The sequence below is a fragment of the Panthera leo genome, chromosome D4 (genome assembly GCF_018350215.1).
Source record: "Panthera leo isolate Ple1 chromosome D4, P.leo_Ple1_pat1.1, whole genome shotgun sequence".
NCBI lineage: Eukaryota > Metazoa > Chordata > Mammalia > Carnivora > Felidae > Panthera > Panthera leo.
In genome coordinates this window covers 73,828,141-73,840,819 of record NC_056691.1, presented here as the reverse complement: position 1 = coordinate 73,840,819, position 12,679 = coordinate 73,828,141, and the positions used below count along the sequence as shown (strand labels likewise).

The 12,679-nt window shown below is 56.0% G+C and overlaps 1 protein-coding gene across 17 annotated transcripts in view; it reads right to left on the bottom strand.

Moving 5' to 3' along the window:
- The window catches only part of ZNF618 (zinc finger protein 618), a 197,185-nt gene that overhangs the window by 38,483 nt on the left and 146,023 nt on the right, over positions 1–12,679 (bottom strand). For 9 of the 17 annotated variants that reach the window (XM_042914252.1, XM_042914257.1, XM_042914254.1 and 6 more), the window contains 7 exons: positions 10,729–10,824; positions 7,254–7,331; positions 6,603–6,641; positions 4,967–5,026; positions 1,367–1,456; positions 420–455; positions 250–327 (listed from right to left, as the gene is read on the bottom strand). In XM_042914252.1, coding sequence (XP_042770186.1) covers positions 250–327; positions 420–455; positions 1,367–1,456; positions 4,967–5,026; positions 6,603–6,641; positions 7,254–7,331; positions 10,729–10,824 — 477 coding nt within the window. The remainder of the gene's footprint in view (positions 1–249; positions 328–419; positions 456–1,366; positions 1,457–4,966; positions 5,027–6,602; positions 6,642–7,253; positions 7,332–10,728; positions 10,825–12,679) is intronic. The other 8 variants (XM_042914262.1, XM_042914269.1, XM_042914266.1 and 5 more) reach the window with 4 other exon arrangements.

Here is a 12,679-nt window from a genome sequence, read left to right as displayed (position 1 = left end):
AAGCATGTGCTCCTTTCACTGCCCTGACCGTGACCCTGTGCTGTTCTGCTGCTCCTCAAAAGCTAAAGTCCTAAGACTGGCCCATTTGACAGGTGGGCAAAGTGAGGTCTAAGGAGGTCAGTGGTCACTGGCCAGCACCACTGTTTCAGGGTAAGTGATGTCACCCTCTTCCAATGGCAAGACTTAGCCCTCAGCCAGTCTCCCCCCACCGGCCCAGCCCAGCCCAACCCCAGAGAGAGGCCCGCATACTTGGCCCGATTTTCTGGAACGGTTCCGGGGGTTCCTCCTTCACTTCGTCAGTGGCCACGACACCTTGGTCGAAGGGGTCTGTGGGAGAACACACAGCCCTTAGCGCCCTGGCAACCAGGTCTTGGGAGTCCGGCCGGGCACAGGGAAGTGAGCAGCCACCAAGGACTTACCTGCCCGATTCTCAGGGGCCCCTTCCACACTAAATACTGCACCCGGGCAGGAGGCAGCAGCCGCAGAAGGAAAGAAGCAAACGGGAGGCCTGTTAGTCCCTGCCCACGGCTGCCTCTGCCCAACGCTCCCAGCCTCTGGGGCCCAGGAGAGCCTACCCTGGCCAGCATGGAGGCCCCAGAAAACCAGGGGCCACAGGAGGGCACATCCCAACTGGGACACAGACTGCGCCTCCATTCCCCATCCACCCCACGGGCTAGGGTCCAACCCAGAGGCAGGCAATTTCTGCCTGGCCTGTTTCTGGGTCGCCAACAGCTACTTGAGGGGCCAGGGCAGGAGAAAAAAAGGAAGAGACCAGTAGGAAAAAAGAGGCGATGTGAAAAGGGAAGCCAGCGGGAGTGAGTGGCAGGGCCTGGTTGTCACAGCCTGCGACAGGCTGGGGATGTGGGGCTGGAGTGGGAGCCCCCCTCCATCCTTTCCAGGCCCAAGACCCTATTTCTAGGATTGAGATTCTAAAAATAAATTACCTAAATTTATTGTTCCAATTTCTAACTCTATAACTGAAGACACTAAAATACCATCATTCATTTTAAAAAACTGGTTTAATTTCATCAGAGCATGTGAATACTCAGTATGAAACTGTAAAATGCATCGATATGAAATTGCTAAAATTCGACGGATTTTGACCTACAAAATGCAATTTCACTTGGGTTACCCTAATCAGAAGTATGTATGGAGTAGGACGGGGACCTTCTCTCTCCCAGAATCCTCAGGGTTCGGTCACTGCCCTCCTGGTCTGACTGCCCTCTGACCTTCCTCTGGGTGGGAGGAGGGCGGGGACAGCTGGTGGGTGGGGTGGCAGGGGGACAAGCAGCCCTGGGGGCGGTGGGGGGGGGGGGTGCTCCTCTTTATCTGACTCTACTTCCCGGCAGTGAGGGGCCTCACTCACCATCCACCGCGTGCAGGTCCCGGTGCTCTTGGAAGCAGCTGTAGTATTTGTACTTCTTCCCACAGATGTCACATGTGTACCTGAAATTGTCTGCGGGGGACAGAGAGACACGTGTAGTTACCAGGACTTCGGTCACTCGGGTGGGGTTTCTTTGGGCCAGCTCATCGGCTTCACGACCCAAACATGAGACTAGCCCAGACTAGCCCCAGCTGGTGAGCCACGGAGAATCAGTGCCGGGGACGTTAGGGGTCCTCTCCACAAGGAGACTGGAGGGTGCTGAAGCGACTTTCAAACCAACCCGCAATCCCACTCCGTGAGCTGAGACCTGAAAAGGGCCTGACCCCACCTCCCTTCTCGAGGCTCTGCATGTGCAAGGTGCCAGACCAGGCACTTCCTGTCTTTCCTCCATTGGTTCTTGTGACTGAGGGGGAAGAAGTAAGCCATTAAAAAAAAAAAAAATTTTTTTTAATGTTTATTTTTGAGAGAGAAAGAGAGACAGAGCATGAGCCAGGGAAGAGCAGAGAGGGAGAGAGGGAGACACTGAATCCAAAGCAGGCTCCAGGCTCTGAGCTGTCAGCACAGAGTCTGATGCGGGGCTTGAACTCAGGGACTGAGAGATCATGACATGAGCCAAAGTTGGACGCTCAATCGGCTGAGCCACCCAAGCGCCCCAAGAAGTAAGCCATTTAACACACAGGTAGGCTGAGGTTCAGAAGGGACCTGTCTGTCCCAAGCCCCACAGTTAGGAGGGCCTGTGGTAGGCAGCTTCCCAAAGACCCTGGCCTCCTGGCATTTACCCCCTGTACAATCTCTTCCCCTTGAGTCTGAACCAGATCTAGTTGACTTGCTTCTAATAAAGAGAAGGGAATGAAGTGATAAGATGTCACTTCTGAGATTAGGTTACAAAAGCCCGTGACTTCTGTCTCTCTCACACTGCCTGCCTCTTGCTAGCTGCCATGTTGTAAGCTGCCACAGAGAGAGAGCCACACAGGAGCCTCTGGTAAACAGCCAGGGGGGAAGTGACACCCTCGGTCCAACAACTTGGGAAGGATCCTGCCAACAGCCATGTGCGTGAGTGTGGACGTTGGGCCTTTCCCCGGTTGGGCCTTGAGAGGAGAGGTTGTGGCCAGGCCACAGTCCTGGCCAATGCCTCATGTGCCTCATGAGACCATAAATCAATGTTTGTTTAAGTCATGCAGCTGTGGGGCGGTGTGTTCCACAGCAATAGATAATGCACACAGGGCCAGAGTTCGGATGATCCCTACCTAGGTCTATCCAAATTCTGGGGCGGGACTCCCTTAGGACATTGCTCTCCCCACGCACTAGCACAGACGTCCTGTGTGTCTTCCTTGGGCAGATCTCGGGATGACCCGCCCACCTCACCTTCCGGACTATGTCCAGCACAGGGAGACAGAGTGGCTTACTCAAGGCTGCACAGCGGGGCGAGGCATAGCCAAGATTCAAATAGTCACTCAGTTCCATGCCATAGCTGAATCAGGGCACATGGCCTCTCTCTGCCTGGATAAGCCCACCTTCCGCTCCTGACTGAGGCACCAGCCTTCTGGCCCTCCTTCTGCTCCCCAGCACTCAAATACAGGATTGAGGAGGCTCCCTCCATCCCGACGTTGCAATGCCAGGAAATTCTATGGGAAGGTTCTGGTCCCTGCTTAGCTGAACTTAGGGGCACAGATGACATCGGCCATCTCCCTGCCTCTGCCCCCACCTCTTAGACTGCACCTGTCATCTCCCAAAGTGCCCTGGCATCTGCCACAGAGCCTAACTGGCCCCCAAGTGAGATGCACACAGCGTCAGCACACACAGTCACTCTGAGGGTCTGGGGACCCAGCATTCCACCATCCCACCAGGCCCTACCATTTCTGTGCCCACACCTGAACCAGCCAGGCGGTGGAGGGGTGTGGGGGGAGAACAGGTGGAGAGCAGAGGAGGAGAGGCCTGGTCCTGCTCTGCCTCATCCAGACTGCCAGCAAGGGCTGACCCCACCTCGGGATTCACCTTCTGCTCTTTCCCCCCTAATGTGAAGGGACAGGAAGGTAGTAATGAGCTGATTCCCAGGGCCTCTCCCAGGCCGGCCATTCTAGGATTCCAAGCCTGGCTCAAGTTCCCATCCAGCCTAGACAATAACCTCCCCTCTTCATGTCCCATCTGGACCACAATCCTCTCTGAGTGCTGGATACTGGGGAGCAGGTGGAGAAGTCAAGGGCATCCAGGATCTGCTGGTTCCAGATGGGGCCCCGCCCCAGAAATTCCTCTCCCATACGGGCCAGTGCCAGTCGCACTCCGCAGCTGCCGGCCACACTCGTCTCACAACTGCTCACATGGCCCCTCCTACCACCTCCAATAAACGGTGAACCCCCAGCTTTCTGCCACTGAGACGCGCCTTCGCCCTGCTCTGTCGAATCCCATACCGCGACCTCTTCTCAATGCGGGTGGGGACCACAGTGCCAGGCCTACCTAAGACAGGAGTAGATGAGAACCAAAGAGTTATCCCCACAGGAAGAAAGGCAAAATAATTTTCTGTCAATGAAACGACACTTTCAGAGCCTCCAAGGGAGCTCAGAAATGTCTCCCGGAAGGGCACCACGAATCCATCTGGAGAGACAGACTCTGCAGTGGGGCTGCATGACTCCAACCCATCTCGGATGCCAATCAGCACAACTAACGCTGGACACACTCCCTAACCTGAGCGCCTTGGTCTTCTCATCTGCAAAATGGGAATGAGACGGTTCCTTCATCTCCGAGTTGTAATGAAAAATGAACAGAGCACAATGCCCAACCGACAACAAATACTTGGTAAATGTTGCCTAATATCGTTTTGGAAAGGGAATCAACGTAACGGCCGCGACAGAAGTAGACATGGAGTTAAGCTTTTCTTTTCTTAGTTAGGATACAGGTGAGCGCATATATGCCTCCATTTATGATGATATAATTTTTCTAACAGCTAAATGAAAGACCCCTGGACTAGAAGGCATGAGGCCTGGTTTCTATGCCCACCTCCATTACTAACAAGCTGCATGAGTTCTCTCTGGGACTCACTGTCCCCATCTGCAAAATGGGTAGGCTGCACTTGGTATTCTCAACATGATGCTTTTGGCTCCAGGACTCCACAGTCAGGCTCCTGTCACGAGGCTGGTGTTGTGAGGATGCCAGGCTTTCTAAGCAGGCACTGCTGGCTTGGGTCAGGATAGGGGTGCAGGACTGAGAATAAAATAAAGCACAGTGGCCATGGGGAGAAAACTCCCTCGGGAGGAAGGCAAAAGTAATGGAAGGACTAAAAATACCCTTGGCTATAGAGTCCTCAACAGCCAGGGGGCCTCCGGGAACCACGGAAGCCAGATGGAACACAATGGATCATTGAGGGGCTGCCGGAGAGGCCAGGGGCCCAGAATAGCTAAGGAAGGAAAGACAAATAGAGAAGATCTTTAAATGTGTGGCTGACCACAGGCAGACCATGGGAGCCGGAAGAGAAGGAAGCTTTTGAAGAGGAAGGGAGCCAGGGGCCAGGCTGGGGCAGGGCTCGGAGAGGAGGGACAAGCATTCACTACCTCCTAGCCGTGGCCCTCAGGCAGGTGTCTGACGTACCTGAGCCTCGAATGTCTGGAAAATGGAAGCTTAGCCTCAGCACTGCCTGCCTCTCACGTGCTGTGGGAATCCAAAGAGAGAATGGATGGGAAATGCTTTTTGGACCCAGTGCAATTAAGGCCCTGCTTTAGCTCATACACCTCCTCAAACTGCTTTGTTTTAGACTTTTTTTGGTCATGTCTATAATTTAAAAAAATAACTTTTTTAAGCTGACTTATTTTGAGACACAGAGAGAGCGAGCAGGGGAGGGGCAGAGAGAGAGGGGGAGAGAAAGAATCCCAAGCAGGCTCCGCACTGTCATCGTGGAGCCTGATGCGGGGCTCAAACTCACGAACTGCGAGAACCATGATCTGAACCTAAGCCACGACTCAGAGGCTTAACAGACTGAGCCACCCGGGCGCCCCTGGGCATGTTTATTATTTTTAAAAACCTTTTATGGCAGGAGGAACAGGCTGACGAACTATGGGCTGCCCACCCTCTGCTCTGGTGAAAAATTCATTTCCGTCTGTCTCTGGCTATGTTCATGCGGCGTGGCATACCTGCGTGGTGGCGACAGAGATGCATGGCCTGCAAAGTCTAAAATATTTACTATCTGGTCCCCATGGAAGGGTCCGCTGACCCCAATGCAGAAACCTGTTCAGCTCCTCCAATTTTCATAAACCAAAATCACCTGCGCCATGAGCACCCAGAAACCCCTGCCCACGATTTCTTCCAGGACGAATTACTTTCCCGATCTTGTACTGCCCGTGGACAGACGTTAGAGGAGGAACTCTGTGTCGGGCTTCTTTTGCTGACGGTGTTTGTGGGTAATCCGTGTGGCTCTACGTCTTTCTCCCTCGTTGCTTCACGTGAACACGCCACGACTTATCTGTCCACTCCGAGCACTGGGCACTCGGGGTGGTTTCCAGTGTGGGACTGTTGCAAACACGGCTGCTAAGAACACCCGAGTCGCCGTCCTTTGGTGGCCACGTGCACACAGTTCGGTTGGGATACACCTGGGAGGGGAACTGCTGGGTTCTGGAGCTCAGGTTTGTTGGCTGGGGAGAGGTTCCGCCCCAGCCTACACTCATCTGGCTTCTTACCAGGCCCGTGGGTTTAGACCTGGGGGCAGGGCGAGCAGGGCCCACGAACAGCAAAGCAGAACACTGTCCTCAGCTGGCGAGGCCCTGTGGCTCCCCAGGCGCTGCTGGGATGGCACACCCCAGAGACGAGTGCCCGTGGGTGTTCGCGAGATAACTCTCCGAAGTAGCATTTCCCAAACATCAGCCATGAAGCCCCAGGCCCATCCAGGAATTGGGAGTCAAAAGAACAGAGGAGGAGATGATGCATACACTGGGTTCCGCAAGTGAGTGCCTGCCCGTGAAGGGCCCCGAGAAGTCCACAGCAAAGAAACGTGTTCATCTGAGCAGAACCCAAGGCTGCCCCGGGTTATCTGGCCAGAGAACCCTTTGCTGATCGAACACCTATCTGCCGCCCTAGGATGTGGGCCGTGGGACACACCTTGGGAAAGGTTGTTCTGAGGCTGCTACAATTCCATAAAGACCCTGTGGCCGGCCCCACAGCCTGAACCACAGCAACGTGGTTCAGGACTCCCAGAGGGCAGTCCTGAGGGACAAGAGCGAGGGGAAATACTCACTGCCTTGGGAGGCTCCCTCCCCTGAGGTGGCTTCAGTGTCTATAAGAGAGAGAAAATGAGAGGGAAGTGAGCGGACTGGACCCGTGGCCGGGCCATGCCAAAAGAGCGAGAAGAGCAAGGGCAGGTGGTCCACCCACCACCGTGTGCCCAGGATGCTCTCTGCGCATTGAGGATGCAGCGCACACAGCCTCACAGCCCTTCTCCGTGCCCCCTGACCCAGCGCCCTTCCTCCTGGACCATCTCTCCCGTCCCCTCAGCCCTCTCATCTTCGTAAAGGCCACAGCGCCCCGTCCCCGGGGCCGCCTCGAAGAGCACACCAGATGGACCCGCGAGCACCTTCCCTGCAGGGGCCGCCACACCAGGCGGCACTGAAGCATCCTGGGAGGAAGCGGGCCCGCGTGGGGCAGGCAGGGGCACTGGTGACAGAAGTCTGGTGGCATGACCTCCCGTCCCCTCTCCCCCCGCCAGCCCTGTGTGCTCTCCCAAGTTAAGGAGGCCTCTCCTGTCCGCCTGGGTCTCCCGCCTGCTGCAGAAAGAGGGAAAGGACTGCAGCTCTGGGGGAGGGGGGGTCCGAGGTCATCCCCAAGGGGGCCCAGGGAGAACACCAGACAGAGAACGGGGAGGTGCGGCCCTCAGCCCTGCCCCACTCACCTCGGTGTGCCCGTACGTGGGTCTGGAAACAGTTATAATATTTGTACTTCTTGCCACAGATTCCACACTCATAGGATCCTGGACAACAGAAAAGGAAGGGACAGGTCAGTCGGTACCCAACATGTGCAACCATGAGGTCCCAGGACCCGCAGTGATGTCCCCAAGCAGCAGGAACTCTGTGACAAGGGGTCAGGGGTCATCCAACGGGCTGTCTCGTCCCCGGCAGGCAAAGGGGCAACAAGGACCAGCAGAAACAGCATTGAGCCGGAGGTTGGGAGGCCAGGGTCTCATTCACAAGTTTTTGCCCCAACTCTCTAAGTGAACTTGGGCAAATCACTTCCATCTCTGGGCCTCAGTTTCCAAATCTGTAAGGCGGAGAAGGCAACTCTCATACTTACTCCTTGAGAGGAAAAAGGAAATGAACATAAAAGTGTTCTTTCAGAATAAGGAATAAATGGCATCCACGGGAGGAAATCAACACGCATTCAAGTAACTTCTACCTCCGCTGCCTACCGGGATGGGACAGAGGTTAAGAGGACAGTCTTCGAATCACATGGATCTGGTCTCTGTCCCTCTTCTGCCATCTACCCACACCACGACCTTGGTAATTCCCTTAGACACACTAAGCCTCAGTCTGCTCATGTGTCAAGGGGCTGTAAGTACCCACCTCACAGGGGTGGCCCCACGATCCCCCTAGGAAGCGCCCAGCCCTCCCACGGATGTGCCCTCCGGGGAGAGCACAGAACACCGGGAGGCGGAGCAGCTTTCTTGTTCTCTCGGGCATGCGGAGACCCACACGGCGTGATTGCCTGACTCCAGCCCTCCGCAGGGCCCTTTTCCCGGGAGTGGGTAGACTGAAACGGCCGAGTTGCCAGCAGGCATTTCATACAGGTCAAGGTGGAGCCCACCCACACGGAGCACGCGGGAAAGGCCCATGGCAGGAAGCCAAGCAGAGCCCCTCAGACCTAGCCTGGCAGGGGCCCCACGAGCAGAGGCCCTGCCCAATCCCTCACATAGGCCCGCTAGCACCTGGGCTCAGGCCGCATCCTCCCCAACAGAATGGCCAGGAAGCTCGCGCCAGTAGAGGCCCTGGCCCCACTCCGGGGTAAGTGCACTGGAATGGCTGGGGCTAAGGGCCTAGGAACCCGCCTTTTTCAAAAGGGTCCTCAGGGGATTCTGACTCCCAGCAACGAGGTACGGGAAGCACTGGTTTTAGAGTAAGGCAGGCCTGGGAAGGAATCTCCACTCTACCATCTACTGGCTGAGCCTTAGTGTCCTCCTGGGTAAGGTGTGGACAATGCAACAGCATCGAGTGAAGACTGAAGAAACCTCAAGTGTTCCTGCCGTGAGCCCAGATGTTCGGTGAGTGCAGGCATCACCAGTTCCTATTGTCTTCAGCCCCTCCCGGGGGCAGAGGCCTGTTTACGTGTAAACTCCAGGTATTAAGTCATAAGAGCACTGAGCTTGGAGACTGTCAGCTCTGTTCCGCCACCCCCCCCCCCCCCAGCTGATCTCAGGCACATCCCCCTTCTGGTCCGAGCCTCAGCTGCCTCACCTGTAACACAAGACGAAGATTCCTACACCTCATGACTGAGGTCAGGATTAGTAAGACACTACATGTGAGCCGGCTGCCACACAGACAGCCGCGCCACCGCACTCCTGTGGGTCACTAAAGGGGACGCTGTCATCCCAACACCAGCATGGAACTTAGCAGTCTGTCATCCAGTGGTTTTCTATGTGTTACCCTGGTCTCACAGGGAAAAATACACATATGTGGAGCAAAGATCCAGTTGTGTATTTCTTCGTTTTTAGCCCCGTGATTGGCACACAATGGGGAGGCTCAATAAATTCACAGTGTCCTGCTGTTCTCATCTGTCCCCGAGTAATAATGACCCTGACTCCCCTCCTATGGCTGGCTATGACCCACTCTTCAACAGTTTCTGCCAGTTTCCCTTCAACCAACTGAGAATTTATGGAGCATCTTAAACATGCCCGGCACCGGAGCCCCAGCCGTGAGCGAGAGTGTGAGTGATCGCCGCCCTCTGTCTGCCAAGAAGCAGACAGGCCACTAGGCAAGGGGACGGGCAGGGTGATGGGGTTACCACAGTCAAGTGCAGGACGTGGTGGGCCCAGTGCAGGACCCTGGGTCAGGGGAGTGAACAGAAGAGGCGGAAGGAAAGGGGGAGATGGACGAAAGATGCCCCAGGGAAGGTGGAGTCTCTCCCCAGAGAACTGAGGTCACAGCCTCTGACAAGGAAAGACTTGGTTCAGACTTAACCCGCTTCCAGGTGAGGTCTCTATGCCCCAGCCCTGCCACAGCCCTGGGCCTCAGTTTCTCCAACTGCAGTCAATGACCTAAAGACTTTTTCAAGCTGTGTAATAACTGCAGGCTGCAACGGGTCCCCCCACTTGCCAACCCCCTTGATTCTGTTCACAAGCAGGCCAGGTCCCAACCGGCTTCGTGGGGTTTTCCCTCAACCCACAGAGGGAGCTGAGGATCTGTGCAGTCTTGCTCATGGATCTCAACCCACACAGAGTCACAGCGGGTACGGTCATCAGTCTTACATCCTCGCCTGGCTCCCCAGGGTAGAGCGGGGCCCTCGCCCAGTGCACTCCTAGGACTGAGTTCAAGGTCCTGCCTGCCTCCTCACTGCCACTCACCCTAAGACCTCAGGCTTCAGGTGCTCTGTCTGCAGAGGGGCTGGGTGTGCAGACAGCTGGAGGGTGAGGCATGAGGCAAGGGCACCAGAGTGGCAGCCCCACAGAGCAGTGGTGCCAGCAAACCTGGGCTCAAATCCTGGCTGACCACGTAAGCAGCAAGAGGCCCCGGACAAGTCATGGAAACACTCACGCCTCGGGCTTCCTCTCTGAACACAGGAAAATGGCACCCACCTTGGGGGGCGGCTATGAGCGATAATACTGTGGCTACTTAGAGCACAGTACCCAGTACAAAGCCAGCATTCAGTACAGAGAAACTGCTGTGACGATCAGCATTTTCCAAAGTTCTTTACAACCCAACTTCCTGAACGCACCCCGGGAAAGAGAGACCCACAGTCAAGCTGGTGGGAGGCATGGCCGTCTTGGGGAGGTGCAGTGCACGGGAACTTGGGGAGGTCCTGCACTAACCTAACGGTTTAACCCAAGCTCTTCTAACACATTTGGCCACAGAACTCCTTTATACCCCTGGCCTGTTTCAAAGTTGCAGCCCATAGCAAGTGCAGCCAGAATGTTCCCGATTTCCCGATTTCCACGTGCTCTGTCGTCCCTCTAACGGCCAAGTCTTCCAGGGCCCCTGGCGGGCTCAGATTTGCTGCCCTGTGGCAGCGACAGGGTGGAGGAGGGCGGCCCCTCACGGCCCTGCAGATGCTAGCAGGTTCAACTTATCAGGGGTGTGCAGGTGGCGGCTATGTCCAGCCGTGCCCCCACCCTCATGCCGGCCCCAGTCAGGTCCTCCTGCCCCTCAGCCCTCACGTACCAGATGCATATCTCAACGCTTGGTCAAAAATCCAGGTCCCTGAATAGCGGCTTCGCACAGATCCACCGTGGGGGCTGCCTTCGGGCGCTTTTCCATCTGAATTACGTAAGAAATCAGAAAGAGCCCTTAAAGTTGGGGGTGCCTGGAAGGGTGGGGAAGGAGCCAGGTGAGGAGGGGCTCCAAGTCTCAGGTCAGCCAGTCACCTGAGCTCCCGGGGCCTTGGCTTCTCCATCTGAACACGGAAGGGTGACCAAGATCGTGCTGTCTACGTTTTCACTAAAGAACTTGTCCTGGCAGGGGACATCCACACATTCTGCTGGGAGGCTGGCCTATGGCAGAAAGCAGCGGCTACAGGCCCAAATCCCCCCAAAGTTTTGTTTTCTCTATTCTCCCGACTTATAACATAACATTATTCGTAGTATGGTTATAATGCTTCTCCCCAGAAGCCTTCCAGCAAAATGAGCCTACAGGGAGGCCATGCCCCGCGTATGCCGTGGTCTTATGTCCCCCAGCCCACAGCCACTGCATACCCCAGTGTGGCGCATGGGGCGCTGACCAGCCTTCCGGGGGATTCTCAGCTCAGACCGTCCTGGCCGGAGGCCTGACTCCCTGCCAGGTAAGCTTCCTCACTCTGCGGGTTCCCCAGCTACCCTTCTGTCGTCACCATCATGGTCTACTAAATGCCAGGTGCTCTAACACTTTTCGTTCGAGCCTCTCTTACGTCTCTGCACAGGCTTGGCCGCTGAGCCCAACGCACAGGTGAGGAAGCAGAAGCTGGCCGGGTGTGCGGCGACATGCCCAGCTCACAGAGCCAAAGAGGGCAGGGTATGGACTCCGTGCCTCGGCACACGTCAGCTCAGCTCCCCGTCACACACCCAGAAAGACAGGTGATTATCATCCCCACTGTTCAGATGAAGGAAGCGAGGGCTGGAGGGACACATACGGCCAAAGGCTGCCCAGATCGACCTTGATCCAGAACCTATGTGTGTGACCGCCACACCTCTGGGTAAGCACCAAAAAGAGATGATGCCTGTTAACATGTACCATTTGCCGACTGCAGTCAGGTCTCATGCCCATCCTGCATCCTTCCAGAAGTCCTCGTGTGGTTGGGACAACTCAATACCCATTTCGGTGATGCACATGAAAATTCTAGGGACCAGATGGCCCACGGTTGGGGCTACCCACAGCTAACGGCTGGCCAGCCTTCAGGCCTCCAGAACCATCCTACTGGCACGACACCAGGTCACCTCCAGACGCCAAGGTGATTCCCCTTCAGTCCCGGGGCTCCCCCCAAGTGCTGCCGGGCAGCAGATCCCACCCCCACCCCCACCCCGGCACCATGTCTGGTCCTACCACAGGACCCCTGGCGTCCCCTATCCCCTATCACGGCTGCCAGGAGCAGCTGACAGAGCATGCCAGCACATGGGAGCCAAGCCTCTACCTCTCCCCAACCCTGCTGTTGCTACTGACACAAGAAGCCACAGATGCTGAATAATAGCACCTTTCCAGCATTTTCCAGAAGCACCTGGCAGAAAGCCTGGCTCCTTTCCCAAGAGGATGGGACAGATCAGGTGAGGCCAGCTGAGACCAGAGGGGTCTCAAGGGGGTGGGAGTGCCAAGGAACACCCAGCCTTCTTGGTTCCGGGACCCAGCACGAGTTGGGCCCACAGCCTACTGGGGACGAGGGACCTGGAGAGGTAGTAAATCATGGACAAGTGGGTTTCCTGAGCCTCTCAGGGCTTGGACTCAGACCAAATGTCCTTGGGTCCAGGGTCTTCCAAGCAGAGTACAAATCACCTGGGGATACATGAGCAGTCAGTTTTAAGAGAGTCAATACCCCAATCATCAACTTTCAAATGTATTCTTCCCTAAATTCAATGTGCTGGAGACGTGGCAGTGGCTGGGGAGGCCCCACGCAGCTGGCCCTCCTTCCTACTTCCCTCCTGACCCC